General features: G+C 38.0%; 1 protein-coding gene across 1 annotated transcript in view; it reads left to right on the top strand.

Moving 5' to 3' along the window:
• The window catches only part of APAF1 (apoptotic peptidase activating factor 1), a 68,375-nt gene extending 46,653 nt beyond the window's left edge, over positions 1-21,722 (top strand). The window contains exons 21-27 of the mRNA XM_081058257.1: positions 2,983-3,099; positions 4,747-4,872; positions 9,464-9,583; positions 9,902-10,027; positions 11,692-11,817; positions 14,556-14,705; positions 19,099-21,722. Of these exons, the coding sequence (XP_080914383.1) occupies positions 2,983-3,099; positions 4,747-4,872; positions 9,464-9,583; positions 9,902-10,027; positions 11,692-11,817; positions 14,556-14,705; positions 19,099-19,245 (912 nt within the window). The 3' untranslated portion in view covers positions 19,246-21,722. The remainder of the gene's footprint in view (positions 1-2,982; positions 3,100-4,746; positions 4,873-9,463; positions 9,584-9,901; positions 10,028-11,691; positions 11,818-14,555; positions 14,706-19,098) is intronic.
• The last annotated feature ends 403 nt before the right edge of the window (positions 21,723-22,125 follow it).

The following is a 22,125-nucleotide window of genomic DNA, read 5'->3' as shown; positions in this document are numbered from 1 at the left end:
GAAGTAAGATACCTTGTGTCTCACCTCATTCCTTGTCTGTTGGTATCTGTGAGCACATTGCTTGATCTGCATGGAGTCTAGGGTATCATGAGGACCACCTTGAACTTGTCCACAGTAGAGATTTCAGCATGTCTGTTGGAGTGCGCAAGGGGGAAGGGCATGCCAATGGAAGTTTTATTGCAGGGAAAGAATAGCAGGGTCTTTGAAAGAACAAAAATTGCTCTAAGTGGGAAGGACTCTGACCCATTGGAACTGAGTTGGAACTGAAGTACGCCTGTTCATTCATTCATTTACTCACACATTTGTTCAAGAAATAGTTCTTGAATGCTTCTTACATTTTCTGTACAGGAAAGGTTTATGGCATAAAATTAAAAGAATTGTATCATTTAGGATCCAAACAGTTGTACTCCAGACTGCTCTCTACGCTGCCCCTCAACAAAGAGTGAAACACATAAGAGAGAGGTCTTTCTTGCCTTGCTGAAGAAGAGAGGGGCCCCAGAGGTCCATTGCAGAAGGTTGATAGTGAGGAGTTTTGAGTGGTGGTAACAGAGAACAGATGCCTGAAGGATCATTGGGGCTCAAGAACAGGTTAGCACCACTGCATTAACTAGCCCAAGCAATGTGCTGTCTACATGGAAGTCCAGTGCAGTTGCTGTTGAACTGTGGAGAAGTCCTGCAAGTGGAGGTAGCATGCTAGGTAGTGGCTGCGGAGAGAGCAAGCGTCTCATGGAAGGTCAAACACGGTACTGCTTTCATGTTGGCCAGCCCACCAGAAAGCTGAGTAGGGCACCATTCCACGATGTGTCAGCATGTGGAGCTGAGTGACAGACGCCTGGCTGAGAGAGGTGGCAGAGCAGCAGCCAGCGACGAAGGGCAGGGATCAGCTGGCCTTATGTAAGTTACTGAGACATTCCCCTTGCCCTGAGGATTCCTTGAGACATAGGATTAGGAAGAACAGAAACCCTGTGGGAGGTGAGGGCTAATGATCCTGTGAAGTATTTTCTCACAGTTTATTTGTTATGTTAGGCCCTTCATTTGCTTTTTAAGAGCACGAATACAACTTGAGTTAACCTTTTATCCAGCTGGGTTTGTGGAAGTGCCTAATTAACTTCTAGTGAAAGGTTTTAGCAGTGATAATGTGATCTTACGCCATTTTTGCACGTGATTTTTCTTGATTTGGTTATTGAAAGATAGAGGGCAACAAATGTGTAAGAGAATGAAAGGAGACAGTGAAGTGGAGCTACAACATACAGAGAAACAATAGAGAAGAGGAGGGAGAAGTAAAGGGAACATGCATATTGAGGGTTGAGAGCTAGCAAGAGCTTGAGATAGACTGGCAGAGAGTAGGGCAGAGCTTAGCAAGTTCTAAAGCTGCAAACCTCAGCTTGATGTAGTAGAGAGAACAGTGACTCTTCACTCAGGAGACCCAGGTACAAGCTATGGCTTTGTTGTCAGCTAGTCCTGTGATGTCCAGTAAATTGCATCACTTCTTTGAGCCTCACTTCTTCACCTCTAAGGTCCTTTTTATCTTCAAAAGTCAGTGGGCTGGTTACAGGGTCAAGGTGGAATCCAAATTCAGGAGACAGATATCTGGGGTAAATTGTCTATGGTGTTGGGTAATTTCTTCTTGTCTACAGTGGGGATCAGAGTCGAATTGTGAGACACCCCTAAATATGGTTTGTTCTATATTTTGCAAGTTTGACTGTCGTCCTTAATATGTTGATAAGGAGCTCCAAATGCTCTGTATTTCTGGGATGAATTGGGATGTGGGATTGAATGTGAATTCCTCGTTACTGATTTTTAGCAGACTGATTTTTCCACTTGGGATATTTTCCACTGCAGTTTTCTTGTCAAGTTCAGGGTCCTCATGCTTTATTAAATTTGAAACCTTTCTTTAACAGTTGTCATAACTGTGAGACTTAAGAAAGAAGTCATCTGACTAAAAGTATCATTTTATGCTATGTCAGTGATTGTGGGAGAGTTTAGAAGATAATTAAACTGACAAATAATAGCTCCATTTAAGTGAACAAAACATTTTTTAGTCACCACTTCAAAAAAATAGGGAAATTGATTTTTGAGAGAAGATAGTCAACTTTTAGTAGTCAGTCTTTATTTGGAATATCTAATAGATCAGAACATGCTGGGTAAAATATTGTAAAGAAAAAGCTACCTTGATTGATTGACCCTATAATCTTGTACCTGAGACAAAGATTACTGCTTATTTCATATTGAAAAATAATTCAACACTTTTAGGTTATAACACATAGAGAGAGGTATCTGACAATTGATTCAAGCTTGAGAAATGTTTACCCAGGTCCCATGTTTTAGTTGAGTGATAAGTCATCTTTATTAGTGGAACTTAGAAAAATAATTATTAGCATTGGTATATATTGTGAAATTGGGTAATCTTAGTTTAAGCATTACAAGTCCAGCCACCCAAATTATGCTCATGGGCTCTTCTCCCAAAAGAAAAGGGAATCTTAATTTATACTTTTTTGTGAGAGATTTGGAGGATATAAAGCCCATTTTAATTTGAATTTGTCTTTTTATGTAATGTCTGTCTCAGTCTTGTTTCACCAATCCCCTTGGATAATATCACAAAAGTGTATTTTTATAACCAATAGCCCTATTAAAATGGTCTTTGTGAAGAAATGGAAAACAGGGTGTGGAGATAGCTGTGGGATTACAAATCAGACAGATGTGTCTCAGGTGGTGGGTATAGCAGCTGCTTTATAAACCTTTTAAAGCTCATTTTATTTTATGAAAATGATTTGAACCACAAAAGTGAAATGAAATGAAAGCGTGAAGTGCTAAATGCAGCTGCTGAGACTAGGATAGGCCTTTGTTGTTCTCCCGGGAGCTCTTGTTGGTTATTTTCTAATAGTGTTTTATTACTATTTTTTTTCCAATTGAGGTCTCTATTCTGAAGAACAAAAACTGCTCATACAACCTAATAATTGATTGTGCCTTATTTTCCATTAGCTCATTAATGGAAAAACAGGTCAGATCGATTATCTGACTGAAGTGCAAGCTAGCTGCTGTTGCTTCAGCCCACGTCTGCAGTTCGTTGCGTTTGGAGGCAATGACGGAACCGTTCAGGTACTTACTTCTGGTCTTCAAGTCATTCTGTGCAGCACACTTATTTACTTAAAATTAATTATGTGGTTGGCATAGCAGCCTTATGTCCTAAATAAGGCTTCTCTTCGTCATTCTTCTGTTAGACTAAAAACACAGTTCTGTTGGTGATGTATTTCTGTTTGCCTTCACTGCTGTTTCTTATACCTTTTGTCTTTTTGTGTTCCTTATTCTCTTCCTAGTTGTTTTGTTGTTCTCCAAGTGTATCAAATACTATCAGAGATTCAGCTAACTATGCAAAGAACATTTTTTTCCTCTTCCTAAAGAATCCTTGGTTTCCCTTTTTTTTCCATCCTGTTGCCCAGCGAGCACTATGTTCTTATCATTTTTTATTATCTAAGGATCTCAAAATGAACCTTATGGATAATTTACAAAAATAACTCACAAAACACACGTGTGCCTCATTCATATTCCCCTGTCACTTGGGGAAGAGATGATACCTGACTGTGGGGACTGGGTTTAGAGGCATCACATGGGGGCGCTTCCGTCTTGCCTGGGGGTGGGGAATAGTCTTATCCTTATCCTCCTCAAAGTTATCAAATAAAACAACGTGTGAAATTACCAATATTTGACTGTATTTAACTTATAAAATGGCAATTTTATGTGGTTCAGCCTAAGATCAAATAACAATAACAGCTACCATTTATTAGGTGTTTACTGTGTCAGATGCTCTCATCGAATTATTGTAATATCCTGCATCTTAGATATTATTATTCTTGTTTTACAGATGTCTAAACACCTAGTTTCCACAACTTTTATAAAGTCAGTAAGTGACAGAGCTAAGATGCAAACCCGTGTCTTTGAGCCTCTGTGCTCAACTGTTACGCTCTCCTGCCCTCCTCCCATAGGCGCTGTGAGGTTGTCCAGCCTGCTCGTTCAGGAAGGCTTTCATTCACACAATCCCCTTTGCTTTCTAAGGTGCCTTTTTCAGACATGCAGATGTGGTTTACATTTCTACGATCTCCTATTTTAGCATCATCTGTATTTTCCTTAGGCTTCCTTAAGTACATTTTCATTTGGGCAAAGGAACCATATTTTTTGGAGTGTATGAGTTCATTTGAAAACCTTTTTGATATCGTCATTTTTTGAGTTTTGTTAACACTTTCTTAATCTCTGCATTAGCCCTTTTAAGTCTTCTCAGTGCACTGCCTTCCATCCTACTCATATCTTCTTTTCCTTTACCTGTCTCCCTCATCATCTTTTATCTTACCTTGTCTCTGTGTTGCTCTATAAAGAGCTTGCCTTGTCGCTCATCTGGGATTCTTTTTTTTTTAAATTTCTCTCATCCATCTTAAATGTCATTTTCTTTTTGGAGGCTGAGCCCAGACTAACACTTGTTTGATGCATTGAGTACTCGGGAGGACCACTGGTTCCTACTGCCATGTGGTCATTCAAGTGAGTGTTGTATTTTAGGGTGTATGTGTGTGTGTGTGCACAGATGTGCGTGTATGTATGTGTACCATTAATTTGTGTGTCTTTAGTTAAACTGTAAGCACCATGAGATGGAAATTCTATACCCTTCTGTAGTCTAATTTTAATGTCTTTGGGGTATAATGCCTGGATGTTGCTGAGTTTCTTTGTATTAATTTTCTGTGATTTTCTACTTTGAAGATTTTAGAACTCCTAAACAACAGAATCTTCCAGTCTAGGACTGGGCACAAGAACACTGTACGGCACATCCAGTTCACAGCTGATGGGAAGAGTCTTATTTCAAGCTCTGATGATTCTACAATTCAGGTGAGAAGGAGGATGAACTCATAACACACATAATTCTGACTCGAGCAGAGGAGTCTGTCGATTATAGCTTAGATCTGGTGTGCATTTTAACCATTTCTTGAAGCTCATGCTGCCTTGGGTATACATTCAGTCTATGCACGTGGACTTACTTGAAACCCATTTGTGTTTCATATTTTTCTGTGGGTGAAGCAGGCAGTTTGACTTAGAACTAGAAGGTTGTTTATTTTGAATATCAAGGATTCATTTGAATTCTCCCATCTGCTTTGGTGTTTGGATTTGTATCAATAACTATACTTTTTCACACATTTACATAATTTATCTTTATATTATTTCTTTATAGTAGTAAAATCTGAATGAAATGATTTCTTTCGATTTAAGAATAAGATGTTTATTGCAATGATAAAATCCTGTCAAAAAAGGTAGTTTACCATTGTGAAGGATTGTGGATACAGAAGCCTTAAGCCAACTATGTGTTCTGTTTAAATTTATTTTTTATTAAAGTTCCAATGCACGTACTTTAAAGACTCAAGTAGTATTACAAGGCTTGTTATGAAAAATAGACTCCCCCATTTCTCATTCTCCAGAAGCACCACTTTTAGCTTTTGGATGCTTCTTTTGATCTTTACCTTCACATCCCATATTGCTTGTAATGCTAATTCTTTTTTTTTTTTAATTAAAGTTTATTGGGGTGACAATTGTTAGTAAAGCTACATAGATTTCAGTTGTACAATTCTATATTACATCATCTATAAATCACATTGTGTGTTCACCACCCAGAGTCAGTTCTCCTTCCATCACCATATATTTGATCCCCTTTACCCTCATCTACCACCCCCATCCCCCCCTTACCCTCTGGTAACCACTCAACTATTGTCTGTGTCTGAGATTTTGTCTCTTCATTTGTCTTCTTTTTTTGTTGTTTTTGGTTTATATGCTACATATCAGTGAAATCATATGGTTCTCTGCTTTTTCAGTTTGACTTATTTCACTTAGCATGTAACGCTAATTCTTGATTTTTGCTTTTGAGGATTTATCTACTAACTTCCCTATATGAAAATTTAGCTTTTTTTTTTCTTCTTCCACTTGTCCTACCTTCGACTAGTGCATACATCCTTTTATCAATCTCCTTTTTTTTTTTTTTAAGGTGGGCACAGATCACAGTGGCCCATGCGGGATTGAACTGGCAACCTTGGTATTATTAGCACCATGCTCTAACCACTGAGCGAACTGGCCACCCATATAATGTGAAATCAGTCCCCATGTAATTATCAATTTTGTTGCTTTTGTCTTTCTCTAATGCTTTTAGGATTCTGTTTTCTCGGTTCTGCTAAGTCAGTTATCTTCTCCTGGTTTCCAGCTTCTAACATTTTGTTGTCTTCTTTTCCATTCTCTAGACCATGTCATTTTAGTAGGATTTTAGAAGTGGAATAGATGAATACATATGTTCAATGGAAGTTACTATATATTCTTTTATTTAGTGTATGTATATGTCTATGTCTTACAGTGGCAATATTAATAATTTAATGATAAGAATAATTTACACTATTAAAAGCTATTTTGGAAAAAAAACTTTTTATGTTATATTTTTGTGAGTCCTATATGAATAGAATGAAATTTGGCTTCAATACAGAAACTTATTTATTATAGGCTCCCATGATACTGGTGTATTAGCTCTGAAACTCGGTGTAATATTCATCTTTCTTCCTTTCCAGGTGGCTTTGGAATGGGTAAAACTAAATTACATCTGATGAAATTCTGCTGATACAATGTGTACTGTGTAGCCTTTCTGTCAAAAGCTAAATTTATAAGTTTTATGACCTGCTTGAAGATCAGATATTTTCAGCCAGAGGGAGAAATAATTTCTAGGAATAGTTTTAGGGTCAGAGTTAAATTATTTTAGAAATATGAGTTAAGTTTTGTTCTACTCAGTATACGTTTTATATTTAAAATGTTTTTATGAGCATATATTTATGTAACGAAACTCTTGGTAGGTATTTCCAAGAATTTACTGGTTGGATTTTTGTTTTCATTTTTTGGTGTTTTAGTATAATTAATTGGCTTTGTCTCCTTACCTCCAGTTTTACTGAGGTATAACTGACAAAATTGTATATGTTTAAGACATACAGAGTGATGATTTATGTACACATTGTGAAATAATTACTATAGTCAAGTTAATTAACAAGTCTGCACACACCTCACATAGTTACCATTTTGGAGGTTTACTTTAATCATCTTTGTATCGTCAGTGCCTGTAATATATTATTGTAGGGGTTCAGGGTTCGTTGATTTAAAGTTATTGCCAACATTTGAAGAATTACCTTGCCTGATGATAGCATTTAGAGTTGTGAAAATTGCAGTCTGCTTTGGTAGTTTTTTATCCTTTTCCTTGAGGTAAATAAAGCCCAAATAGTTGCCATGTTCACCTAAGCCAAAGTATATGATTTGAGAATGTATGATTCTTGTAGGTATAGGAAGATTCCTTAACATTAAAAAAAAATTAATTATATAACTGAAAAAAAATTCTATAGTGTATATACATTGCAAAAATTATAGCTAATGGTAGAGCCATCCCCAAACTTAACCTTAATACTAATGCTGGTAGAATTTTAGCGTTTATGTAAGGTGATTGATTAGCACAGTATGTTTGAATCCAACAAAAAAAAAGTATCCTGGCCATCATTGCCTTATCAGAAAGCTTCTACAACAAAATATGCTAAGGGCGTTTTGACCTCCCTCAGTGATGATCAGATTCTTTGTTACGTCTGCTCAGGGTGGCAGCATGGACCTAGGTCAGGAATGAACAGCTGGGAATGGCCGTGCCAGTCAACCAGGAAGAGTTGTTAACAATAGCCCCTGATCCTCTAGTCCAGTACGGCCCTAAAAGGAGGAGGGAAGCAGACAGTTCCTAGTGGGAAAGGTCTAAGGCATTTTATGTGTAGTTGCACAGGTGTCTTTCCTTGCTTATATGATTTGGAGAGCCAGAAAAGCCTCTCTTTCTTCCCCCTCCTCCAGCATATCTCACTGGGTTCTTCAAACACTGAACTTCCTAATTTATTCTCTTTAAAGTCATTCTCACTTCCAGCTCCTCTTGTTCTCGTAGAAGATACCCTGCTTCTGCTATTGTGCTTCTGTGAATGAGTGCTCTGAGACACATGAGATGGAGAGGATCTGAGAGCAGGGCTCAGTGTGGAGGGTGGCTGCTAAATATGGAGGATAAAGGAGTCAAGAAGGCAGGTAGAGAGACGTCATTTCTTTTACAATTTTGCCTAAGCCTGGTAGGAAAAAACCTTAAAGACATTTCTGTTGTTTAACCTTTGCCAGTGAAAAACCAGACCCAGAATATTACCAGTGTGCATTTCTGTGGTGGTGGCTGGTTTTTCTTTACCTTTTTATCACTGATGTTAAAAAAATCGAAGAAAATTCTGCTGGAGACTGCTCGGAAATCTAGCTTCATTGGGCCCCTTGGGCTGTTTTGTCAAATATTCCCAACCTTTCTTTCCTATCATTCCTGTACTCCTACCAGATTTTGAACTACGATAAGGTCCGTATAATCTTTCCATGTTTTCCTGCTCTGATAGTTTAACTCAAGCATTCATTCCTGTGTTTGAAATGACTTCCTCAGTTTATGAATTGTACTTCCAGATCTTTCCTTGAGCCTACTTTGAATGCATTCCATCAAGTCTTTCTAAGGAATTGCTTTTTTGAGTTCCACAGAACTTTTCTCTCTACCGTTATAGCTTCTATTATTGAGTTTTGTTGTTGTTTTTAGTATGTCTCATTTTCTTTGCTAGTCTCTTAGATTTCTTGATGCTAGATCCTTGTATATTTGCCTCACGTATAGGTGCTAAATAAAAACATTTGTTAAATTCAAGTCAGGAATTAACAAGGCTCTAAATACAGTTGCTTTGATTTAGTAATTAAGAGTTCTGGACATGTACATGACATAGAAATGAAATTCTTTTTGTTCACCTATATGTCTCCATATGCTTGTACGGCTTATTTTGTACCAATTACTCGTTATTTCAATTTCTTCTCCCTTTGTGCCTGAGGAGTTTTTCCTGGCACTCCATGTGAAAAATAATGTGCTATATCATGTGTTTTGTCATTTTGAGGATTGTGTGAAGGGATAGCTAAGACCTGTGAAGCTCAGAAATTCCATGACCTGGTTTAAAGCTGCTCTGGGCAGATGACCTTCCCTGGCAGTAGGGCCATTGGAGCTGCAGACTTGCCTAACTTGTGAGGTTTAGAAATCTGTGAAGTAATTGGAAAATTTAATCAGATGGTGAGCTCACTAGCATATTGTGGTTTTTCTCTGTCTTCTGGTATAATTAACTGCTCTCTAAGAAGCTAAAGAAAACAAATTTTATTTAGGAGGAAAAGTACTTTATGTTGCCCCTAGTCAAGTTAGTTAACGCCAGGTTTTCTCTTCTTTGTCTGTAAAATGGGGACACCACACTCTTTCTTGTTACTCTTCTTTGTTTTACTAAAATGTCATGGGGATAAAAGACTTCAGACAAGTGTGTGCCTCCTCCCCCCTCCAGTGGGATACTATGAGGAGAGGGTTATAACAGACATATTCTTTGATATTCAGGTGTGGAATTGGCAGTCAGAGGAATATGTCTTTCTACAAGCCCATCAGGAAACAGTGAAAGACTTCAGGCTCTTGAAAAATTCAAGACTGCTTTCTTGGTCTTTTGATGGAACAGTGAAGGTAATTTGAAGCACAGATTTCTTTTAAAAAAAGTATTTTAATGTTGCAGTGATTGTGTTGTGACAGCCAAAAGCAGACAGATGATAAGTAACTATTTACATTTTTAAGTTTCTATTTTCTCTTGCTTGTTTTAACTTTACTGCAATCAACTACATCTACTTTATATGAGCATTTGTACTAAAGGACACTTAAAGTAAAGAGGTCGGGACAACCAGTGTGCTAAAGCGCTTGTTTTATAATCTGTCTTGTAGCTGATTATGTTCAGTAATATAAAATGTTAAAAGTTAAAAGTGTCAACTTTTGAGTTTTTCTTTGAAGGTATGGAATATAATTACAGGAAGAATAGAAAAAGACTTTGTCTGTCACCAGCATACAGTACTTTCTTGTGATATTTCTTCTGATGGTACCAAGTTTTCATCTACCTCTACTGACAAGACTGCAAAGGTAGGCCAGCCAGTTGAAATGTGCGTGCATAAAACTTTGGTATTGGTTATGTATTATAAGTCCAAATAATGTGTAAAATGTAGTAATAAGTTTCAGTTTACATATGTGTCATATTTTGTGAGTTTCTGGAGGATGCCTGTTGGCATTTAGTTAATGTCAAATAGATTGAATGACGTTGAGGATTTTTAATTTCTCCTTTCCTGATTACATTTTGTCTGTTACTAACCAAATGCAATCTCTACTGCATATGATAGGCAATAAAAAGCATTGAAAGGGGTTTACATTTACTTGCACACCCACAGTAAGTTTTTATATAATTGATATAAGTTGATGCTTCTGAAAATCATCTTTCCGTGAAATGATGCTGCCTGGTTGGGGGCACTGAACACTCCTTCTCTTCTTTTTTCTTCATTTTTGTTAATGGCATCTTTCCAAACTACAAACCTTGGAATTGCCCGGGACTCTGTCTTGTCTTTTGTGCTCTGTTGATTACTTCTCAATGTCTCTTGGATCCTTCTTTTCCTCCTTGTCCCTGTGCTTACGACCAGGCTCTCTTCCTTCATTGGTGGACCTGCCTTTGGTCTGTGCCTCCTCCAGTTTCTTATCCCTAATGCTGTCTGAGTCCCCTGCTGAATCCCTTCTGTGACCTGATGGTTTATAAGCCATCTGCCTTAGCCCATCACCATCTCTTTCTGCTACATTTTTCCCTCTGTGCCAGGCTACTTCTCTCCTCCCTCCATCTTTTTGTGTGTTCTGTTAACTTTGGCTTGGCACAACTTTGTGTTCCTTCTTTATCTCAAAACTTTATGACTTATTCTTCCAGACCTAGATTTGGTGTCTGCTCTTCAGTGAACGCTTTCCTGGCCCTCAGCCAGGATTCGCTGCTTCACCTTCGGGTGAAGTTCCCATTATAGAGTACTCATATTTATTAGAGCTATTACATTACAATTATTCACTTAACCATTCATAAGCCGGTATTCCGGATTAAATTATAAACTTTTCAAGGACAGACTGTATCCAGTTCATCTTTGTACCACCAGTTCTTAGCTCACAGTGCCGGAAACAGGTAGTTTTCGGTATATGCTTGTTGAATGGTGATGACAGAACTGTGAGGGAGAATATGGAAGGAAAAGAATTGCATTTGACTGCCAAGAACGTAAGATAGTATAGTGACTAACCTTTAAAGAACACTTGCCATATGTTTGGCCCTGTGCTAGGAATTTCATTCTCTGTTATCTCATTCAATCTTCACATTATAGGTACTGTTGTCCCACTTACCAGATGCACAAACTAAAGCAATAGCAGTTAATGTGGGTTGTCTTAGGCCACAGGGAGCTAGTAGTAAACAGTGGAGCCAGAACTCACTCTCAAGTCTGATTCACTCCACAGACTGGTCTTAACTGATTTACTGTTCTCCCTTCTAAATCTAAATAAAGTTAAGGACTTTGATCCTTGAGTTGAAGTTAACTTGAGTAATTAAAGGGAAACTCAAAAAGGAACGAGATTGCAAGTTGGAACTTGGGCCTTTCATGAAAGTTATAAACTGTTGAATGCTAGAACTTCCATGTGATTGAATTGATGGTTAACTACCACTCAAGGCAGGGTTTGCAGATGCTTGTTTCGAATGCATTTATCATTCCTAAACAACCCTAACTTCCTTCCAGATTTGGAGTTTTGAACACCTTTCGCCTCTGCATGAACTGAGGGGCCATAAAGGCTGTGTGCGCTGCTCTGTTTTCTCTGTGGACAGCACCCTGCTGGCGACTGGAGATGACAATGGAGAAATCAGGGTAGGTGCTTGCTGACATGGCCGCAGTGCTCTTCCTGTAGCTTGGGCAAGCCCTCTGCACCACACTGGGGACCTGTGTAAGGTGACAAGGAAGCCCAGCCCCAGGGGTTCTGTTGGACGAGGATTCTTTGTTCTGTCTGTTGTGCACGTTGTGTTCCAGATTTGCAGTTTAGAATCAGAGGAAAGCATTTCCTGTGTATGTGAGGAGGCACATGCCCTAGTTATTTGCAGTTGGTTCTCTGCTATTAGCTTGAGGATGAGTCATCTTAATTCTTGGATCTGAACCAAAGGTTGGTTTTAGTGGCAGAATGTGAGGAAAATAATTTTGGAAATCATTATCTAGATTATAAATGAATTGCATATTCGGCTGTTTTCAGTCCTGAGAGACAAGATCTCTTTAGCACTGTGCCCATTAGGTGGTCAACACTGTTGCCGTCCTCATGGGCCGGCCTGCGCCTGGTCATGTTAGGATTGGGCAGTTGATGGGGAAAGTTGAGGCACTGGGGATAACCGATTTGGAACCAGTATTTTCGAGGAGAGTCTTGTTCTTTTTCTTTTTTACAAAGAAGGATTTAAAATTCAAGGGATCTGCATATGATGGCAGAATGAGAGAGAGTGCATGTTGCAGGAACAGAGGTGTTATTAGTCAGGCTTTCCAGGAAAATTAAGATTCTGCTGTGCATGGACTAAGTGAGCAACCTTCTCTACCCCGTCTCATACATCAGTGCCACGTCAGCTGAAGTGGCAGGGCTGCTTTGGGAACAGTCCTTTTGCTCTAAGTGCTCATCTTGGATGAGAGGGCTCCTTTACTGGTTATGAGGGAGTGTTTCATTTTTCAGAAACCACTGAAGGAAAAAATTGCCTCTCTTGAAATGAATGTTATTTAAAAATTTTTATGCAGTACATTAAAAAAATTATTTTTTGTTTTTCTACCTGATTATTCAAAAAAGCTATTAATTTTTATATGTGTATGTTACATCTAGCTGTTTTACTGAACTTGCTCCGATGAATTTTTCCATTTGATTCTCTTAGATTTGCTTGGGTTACATTTACAAATGGTGATTTTGATTTTTTTAAAAATTAGTTTCAGGTGCACAAAACAATGCAATCGTTAGACGTTTCATCCCTCAAAGAGTAACTCACCTTCGCCAATCTATTGTCCCTCTGACATTGTACACCATGTTTCCCTGAAAATAAGACCTAGATGGACCATTAGCTCCAATGTGTCTTTTGGAGGAAAAATTAATATGACTTATATCGTATTATGTATTATATATTATATCATATCATATATCATATATAATATATGTTATATATTATATTATGACCTGGTCTTATATTAAAATAAGAAACCGGGTCTTATATTAATTTTTGCTCCAAAAGATGCATTAGACCTGATGGTCCAGCTAGGTCTTATTTTGGGTATATACAAAATACAGGTATATCTATTACAATTCTATTGACTCTATTTCCTATGCTGTACTCCATATCCCGTAACTACATATATATATATATATATATATATATATATATATATATACACACACACATATATATAACTATATATATGTATATATATATACATATATATAACTATAGTAGACATACAGTATATATATACTGTATGTCTACTATATAGTACATATATATATAGTATATATATACTGTATATATATACTGTATATATATGTACTATATATAGTACATATACATATATACATATATGTATATGTATATACATATATACATATATATGTATATATATACATATATATAACTATATAACTATAGTAGACATACAGTATTATTGAGCTTCAGCTTCAGGTGTACAGTGCAGTGGTCAATTGATTTTTTTTTAATGCCTCCATCTCTTTTTCTTATTCTGGTGTGCATGTCTTTGAAAAATTAGAGTAGTGCTCAGTTGTTAAGTGTCAGTGGAAATAAATAGGAATATTAGCCTCTGTAAGTAATTGGGCTTATAAGAGTCTAGTAAAATAAACTCTTGCATGTGAGAGAGAGAGAGAGAGAGAGAGAGAGAGTGTGTGTGTGTGTGTGTGTGTGTGTGTGTACACAGCTTACTGGGACTTATTGTTTAAAATACGTATATGTTATGAGTTTGAATGACATCTGTCAACATTCTTGGTGGTAGATCCTAGACTACAGGTCTCTTTTTTTTTTTTTTTTGAGGTAGTTTATTTATTAGGCCTTTTTGTTTATTCCTTGCTTCTCTCATCATTCTCTTATTATTAAAAGAGTCACATTATTCTAATCAGTTACTCTAAATCCTTTTATTTTTTGGAGTATATTGATGATAAATATTGTAAGTAATGCATTTGTATTATTAGTGTTTTTTAAAAATTTGAATAGGAAGGAATGCAATCTAAAAAAATTCCCAAGTTATCACTGAATTGTAATTACATTTGTAAGAAAGAAATATGTTTTAGATGATATGTACAGAACATGCCAAAAAAATGTATAGACATTTTAAGAAAGGAAAGCTGTGTTAAAATTGTGATGCTCAATATACACCGATAACAAAAGATGAATACAAGTCACGTTTGACCTCTGCAATAACAGGAGGTGCTCAAAGTGGTTACCATCAGCATAATTTTTTTTAATGCATATTTTTTTAAATACAGTTTTTTCCTTTCTTAAAATGTGTATACATTTTTTTGGCACCCTTTGTATATGTAACTTCTGAGTAACTCTGTTAATGAATTGTGTATCATGCTTGTATAGATATGGAATGTCTCAAACGGTGAGCTTCTTCACTTGTGTGCTCCGATTTCAATAGAAGAAGGAGGCTGGGTGACCCACGGAGGCTGGGTGACCGACCTTTGCTTTTCTCCAGATAGCAAAATGCTTGTCTCTGCTGGAGGCTATCTTAAGGTAAGGGTTCCTCAAAGACTGAATGAAAAGAACAGCCTATAACCTACTTTCTAAGTTATTCTCACTTGTTTCTCAGTTGGTCTTCATACGACCCAGTGGGGTATGGGCAATTACTGTTATCCCCATTTTGCAGTAATGAGACTGAGCTCTGCCAGGCTACTTCCCTGCGATCTCTTGGAAGTTTTGGTGGCTGTGTTAGGGATGATTTCGGTCCAAAGCTTTCATACTGCCGTACAAAGTCTTAGATGATCAGAATGACTAGAAAGTGGGGGTGTCTAACATAATTTTATTATCTACCTTGCTAATAACTATTTCGGTTGAAAGTCTTTAAAAATATTTGTGAAATTTCCTTTAAGTATTAGTAGTAGTGGTAGTAGTAATAATAATAATAGCAGCAGCATATTGCTTTATAGTTTACAAAATGCTTTACTTACATCATCTCACTGACCAGCTCTGTGAGGCAAAATTTTATTATCCTTGGTTTATAGATGAGAAACTGATGTTCATGAGTGTTGTGACTTCCTAACATTCCATAGTTAGTAAGCTGGCTTATACGACTTGCTATGCGTGAAGCCTGAGGCCAAGGCTGTGTGTGTCACCAAGGCGGTGCTCGCCTGTTTTTCCATGCACTCAGTATGAGTGTGCTAAGGGTACGACACTGCTGTGAGGCACAGTCATTAAGACTTGGTTCTTGCCTTCAGGTGGCTTACAGTCTGTGGGGGAAGCAAACAGTAAACAAATACAGTCTCCGTAGAGTGTAGAGGGCGTTCTGGACACGTTTGCATAAGGATAGCGGAGACACAAAGGGAGAGGGAGAAGTTCTACCTTTGGGAGGTAGCAGAGGCTTTCTGTGGAGGGGCTGTTTGAGGTGAGGCTTTTGAATAGTGGTTTATTTATAAAAGGGGTGGAAGACAATATATATTGTACTGACTATTTAAAATAGATTGCTAATCAAGTAGATTTTATGATACTGTTATTTTTTACTGAAACCATTCAAGTGTAGGACATGATTCTGATTGTCTAACACAGTGTAGATGTTCAGAAATACTTGAATGAATGAATTGAAGTTTTTGGTTATAGAGGGTCCAAGTAAATTGCAGTTTTTCTCAACATAAAAATCCTGTTTATTAAAAAGATAAATTACAGGGCAGTTTTTAGGTCTATGGGAGGATGTATGTTATGATCCCTTTATAAGTTTGCATTTAAAATGCAATGCTGTTTGTCATGCAGGCGGCCTGCAGGGTCTCAGCTCCCGTTCCCCACATAAGAACGCAGGATGTGGCTAGGCCAAAAGGAACACCCACGGAGCCATAGGTAGGGGAGTCACACCACTATAGTCTTGCTGGGTTGGAGACACAGGAAGCAGGAGCCACACTGTCCACAACCTGCCGTCCGCTTCTTTCTGCCAGCCAACCTCACTTGCAAGCTGCAATCCGCCGTGCTAACTGCAATCGGTGCTTGCTAGCTCTGCCACCATCTTCTTGCTGGCCCCCATTTGCTACTAGCGTAGCCATGGCAGTTATATTAGTGGCCAATGGCTCACTGGTTACAGCTGACGGCCAACTAGCCACAGCTGATGGCCATCCAATCACAGTTGATGGCCATTTACTACCTGAGCCAGCACCTTTCCACGTGAGGCCGAGAGCCTGGAAACTGCACTCCTGGCTCTGTCCCCACAGTTTATAAAACATTGTGTTAACCTATTCCTTTTTTGGACACACTTTTATTAAATTTTTAGGGAATGTGAGACTACTTGTCCTTTAGCATAACAATGAGCTCTTAGTCTGCTGTGAGGATGATAGAGGAGTGGCATTGCTGCTTTTGTGTTGGAAGCTGGGAATCTAGATCTATATTAACTGCTGAAAACCTTAGCTGCTCAGCTTTGACACTGAGCTTCTAGAAAACATGTCATTTGATGCTCTGGGCCCCATGGAAGACTATCCCATAATCCTGAGTCTGGCTTATAAGATGTGATCGAGATCAGTGACCAGATTTCCAGAGTTCTTGGAGAACTTTGAAAACGAGCAGCAGAAGAGATATCTGTACTGCAAAGGTTACATCTTAAGGGTGAAAGAACCTGTAGCCTATATATTTAGTCTGTATACATAAGTGACAATCAGGCTACTCTTCCCTCTGGTTTGATTACCAGCATGGTTAAACTGATTACGATAGAGCCCAGCTTCCATCATCTACCCAGCGTGTTGAGACTATCCAAAGCACAGAGCAAATTAAAAGTAAAAAAGGAGCAGCTGCTGTAATGTCCAATAAAACAAGCCTTTTTGAGTTTGTTTACTTTAGAATCCAAGCTGTATAAATTGCATGTCAATAAGGTAAAGTTGATATTCAGTAGCTAAAAAGCTCTTAACTTTCAAAATTATTCCTACTTGTAAATTAAAAAATAATATAATTAGCTGTTGACCTGTGCTGTGCACAGAGTATATACTGTTAGAATGATGAGAAATCCATGTTAATTCATACTCATGAGGAGAAAGGCTGACTTGAGATATGGAAGACATGGCAATAAATGCAGGTTGGCCATTACTTAGAGGAAGCAGAGTGTCATGGCCAGGAGAGTGAGCCTTGGGGCAGACTGCCTGAGTTCAGAGGCTGGCTCTGCTACTCATTAGCTTTGTTAAGTTACTAATCTTACTGATTCAGGATTACTTAATTGCTCTGTGCCTCACTTTTCTTACCTGTAAAATGGGCACAGTAATTTCTATCTCATAGGGTTGGGAGGGTTAAACGAGTTAAGCATGTAAAGTGTTTATACATAGTAGTGCATTGCCCTGAATAAATGTTAGTTGCTTTTTTTTAAGTTCATATTATTTCTTAGAGCAGTTTTAGGTTCACAGCAAAACTGAGCCGGAAGTACAGAGTTCCCCATCCCCCACATGTACAGCCTCCTCCAACTACCCACATCCCGCACCAGAGGGGGACATTGTTACAGCTGATGAAGGTTCATTGATGCGTCATTGCCACCCGAGGTTCACAGCAGAGCTCACTCTCATTGTTGTGCGTGCTATGAATTTTGACACGTGTATAATGACATGTGTCCACCATACAGAATTGGTTTCACTGCCCTAAAAATTCCCTGTATTAGCTCCCACTTTAATATCATTGTTTTTTAGTCCATATTCAAATTAATGGCTGGTGTAGTGTTTCCAAGTAGAGTGATCTGCTTTAACAGAGGGAAAGGTAATGGGAGCACTAGATTAGGAAGCCAGAAACTGTTCCACCCTTGCCACTTGTTAGCAGTGTCATCTTGGGTGACAAGGACTTTCTTTTCTCAGAACCCTGATTTCCCTATTTGTAAAATGAGGCCCTTGGACTAGGTGATCTCTAAGGGCCTTACTATCTCTATGATGTGCCTCTAGCAACTGAAAACAGTTTTCTCTAAGTAGGTGGAGTGTCCTGTGTAGTCTTGATTACATTAATCTTTTACAAAGCATAATTGTCAGTTCTGGAGTATTTCAAGTCAGTACATGTTGCTTCAGTGAGATTTACTGAAGTCCATCGGGTGTACTTTTGCCAGTTATTATTAGTGATAGGGAATGTGAATAATTGACCCAGTCGTGCGTGCAAGGCAGAATGCTAGGCACTGCCACGGATACAAAAGTGAGGGACACCATCATTGCGTTCATAATACTCAGAATCTTGATGCACCTGAGCCCTTTTCAAAAGGTGTTCATGTACATTGTCTCTTTTGCCCTCATTCTGGCTGGGAGACATATGGGTAGCTTTATGTTCTCCATTTGGCAAATGAATATAAATACTGTTATAATCTTAGCAAATTCAGTGAACGGGAGGGAAAAGGAAGGACTTGGCCAGAGCATCTGCTACATTTGAGATGTTCAACATTTATTTAGCAAATAAATGTATAGGGTGTTTTATAAAGAAACTTGGTCATGGGCTCTTGGATCACTTCTAGTGAAAGGGAGGATTCAGTAGAGAGGATTCTATCCTATACCCCGTACTATGAATAGTCTCGGTGTCTGCCATCACACCAGTCCGCGTCTGCAAAGGGGCCTTTTTAGAGAAGAGGGCGTTCTTCTGTCCGTTCCACTGAGAAAGACATGTACACAGGCGAGTTCAGTCCAGCCATGGCCTTACGGGGCATGTAGCTTGTGTCTGCAGCTGTCCGTAGGCTGCACGTTTCTCCAGCCTGACGTGCGTGGAGTTAAGGGTAAGGGAACTGCAAGGCAGTCACCAGGGTTAGTCAGGAAAGGCTGACCAGGTTGATAATACTATATTCAGCATTAATCTGAGACTTTTTTCCTGCCGTTTTCTAAAAATTGGGAGTGGAGAGGTGATAGGTTGAAGGATCTGGATGGCACTCCAGATTGTCACACAGTGTCATTATCAATCTAATGAGAATTTTATTTTTTCTGAACAGTGGTGGAATGTTGTCACTGGGGAATCCTCACAGACTTTCTACACAAATGGAACCAATCTTAAGAAAATACACGTGTCTCCTGACTTCAAAACATATGTGACTGTTGATAATCTTGGTATTTTATATATTTTACAGATTTTAGAGTGAAATAGCTAAGCATTAATGTAAGTTGAACTCTTTTTAATTCTGAATTGGAAAAAAATGTAATGAACCCTGTATTTCAACTTTTTATAAAGCTGTGAATTTTTTGGCAGGATTGCATTCATTACAGAAGTGTTTGTGGTTGGATGAATAATATTAATTGTAGCTTTTCCCCAAATGAACACACCTTTAATCTTGTTTTTCATAATCGTCATTATTGTTAACAGTTTGTACTTAAGATACAAATGAAAATGTAAATACATACCTTGCTATATTGTTGGCAAAATTATCTCTTGATACATTCAAATTGGTTGACATAATGAATGAGAACAGTTTGAAGGAAATGTGTATTTAATATTGTCATTATGCAGGCTGTGCCTCTGAGTTGTAGTGGCCTGATTTGTGAACCACACTGACCCAAGGGATATGGTTCTCCCAGATACAATCTTGGACCTTATTTGCACCCCTTACATTTGCTGTAAAAATATTGTGTGAGCGCACGCAGTTGGCATCATTTCCTTTAATTCACTGGATAAGTGAGTCTTGGATTTTAAGTTTTTTTCTGTGAAGCAAAAATTATGTGTGTTGGAGAGAGCAGATTTTATTTATCTACCTTTTTCTCACTAGCTGATGGCAGTCCAATGCCAATACTGGGCTCTAGTTGTTAATCTCTGAGTTGGTTACTATCCTGCTCGCTCTGATTTTTTATATACTAGACCTCTTACTTCACTGAACTTGAACTTGACCTTTCTTTTTTTTTTTCTTAATTGGGGAATATCGGGGAGGTGTGTTTTTCCAGGACCCATCAGCTTCAAGTCAAGTCGTCGTTTTCAATCTAGTTGTGGAGGGCACAGCTCACTGGCCCATGTGGGAATCGAACCAGCGACCTGGGTGTTATGAGCACTGCGCTCTAATCAACTAAGCCAACCAGCCGCCCACTGGCAGCTCAGCTCCGAGTCAAGTCGTTATTTTCATTCTGGTTGTGGAGGGCGCAGCTCACTGGCCCATGTGGAAATTGAACCGGCAACCCTGTTAAGAGCTCCCGTTCTAACCAACTGAGCCAACCGGCCACCCCTGAACTTGACCTTTCTTAATCTTCACTTTTTTCTTTTATTTAAAGTAATTGCTCCACAGTTAAATGTTAGTAAATCAGAACAATTGGGAAGGATCCAATTTTAATCGTAAGTTTCAACAACAGAATTTTTCTAAGAAATATAACCGTAAAAAATTACTTTCTTCTAATTCCGTTTACTTTTAGATGAATGGCATCGTCAGTGCTATTCTCTTAGTGAATTTCAATAGAATTCTCTATGGGTTTTCTATGCAGTACCAGAAATCATTGTGACTTTGGAAGATGTCACTTTTAACCCTCCAGCCAGTTTATCTCCCTTCCCCTTCTTGCCCTCCTTATCTCCTTCTTTCCCTCTCTCCCTCTTCGCTTTCTCCCTCTCTTCCTCCCTCCAAGGTTAATCAGAAACGATAGCTTTTGACAGGGAAAAAGCACATCAGCATCAATAACTAGCTTTTTGACCTTCTGATTAGGAACCCTGATTGCGGTTTAAATCTAAACATTTTTCCTGAAATATACTGTTGAGAGAAATGGTGATAAATTAATAATAGATGTGGTTCTCATATAAAAAAATAGCCAAACTTCAAAAATTTTTGTTGCTGTAACAGGGACTAAGTCAAATGAGTATTAGTGTTAATAGTAAATAAGCAGTGAGCCAGTTTCTGTTGCTAGTGTTTATTAATGGGGGAATACACCACTCCAGATGTATTTAGATTAGATCTTCCAATTTAGCCTTCGAAGGAACCATAAACAGAGTGAATAAAAATCTTTTACATTGTTAAGGAGGATTTTCTTTTTTTAAATAATGGGTTGAGGACCTACTTTACAGGCTTACTGTGATTTAAGCAAATGTGATGTGAAATCTTAATTGTATAAAAGAAATTCCTGTAAATGGTATGTTCTCAGAGTATCTACATCATTATTTGATTTGCATACAATATTTAGAAACTCATTTATAGCTCAAGAGTATAAAGTATTCACTTTTAGAATTAAAAGCACTTGACTGTTAAACAACAGACATCAGCTTTTAAAAAGGCTTGATTGACCCTTGCTTTAAAAATAAATTGAAAAGAAGACTGGGAAGAAAGCAGAGTAACACGGGGAAAGAAGAGAAGCCTAGCAGTGTGCAGCTATACAAATTTTGTGACAGCTCAAGTGGTCAGTCAAGGGGAGGGTTTCGTTTTGTATTTGTAGATGAGCATTTTTTAAGTATCCGTCTCCCCCTTTTTATTGGAAATTACATTGCAGTTTGTATATATAAAGATTTTTTTTACATTGTGTGTGTCTTGTATGTTTTGAAAACTGTTAGTTTTGTATTAATGACACAGTTTACAGGAATTTTTTTTGCCTTGGTATACATTTTAATACATGAATTTTAAAAATTTTATAAGAATAAAATTCCTAAAATATTTTTAAAAAACATTTTCAGATTGTTTCATACTCCTTGCTTGTCCTTTGTTGATTAGAAAACAAATGTAAACTATTCTTCAAACTAAATTCATCAACCTTTCTATTTATGCTTTACCAGCTATGTCAAATTCAATTCTCTCAAAGTTTTCTTTGTCTCTGATGATTACTGCCTGTTGTGGTTGGCATGGAGAAGATCCTGTGAAAAAGAAAACTCAGTTATTTATTCTTTAATTCAGTGAATATGTATTGAAATCTACCACATGCCTGGCATTGTTGTAGGTATTGGGGATATAGTAGTCAGCAAATCAAAGTCCTTGCCCTACTGTAGTAGGGAGCTAGGGAGAGGAGACGGAAAGTAACTAAGTAAAATCTACAGTGAAGGCCTGTAAGGTGAAGGAGTGAATCTC

This window comes from Rhinolophus hipposideros, assembly GCF_964194185.1.
Source record: "Rhinolophus hipposideros genome assembly, chromosome: 9".
NCBI lineage: Eukaryota > Metazoa > Chordata > Mammalia > Chiroptera > Rhinolophidae > Rhinolophus > Rhinolophus hipposideros.
Note: the sequence above shows the minus strand (reverse complement) of the source record. Positions and strands in the feature narration are given on the sequence as shown.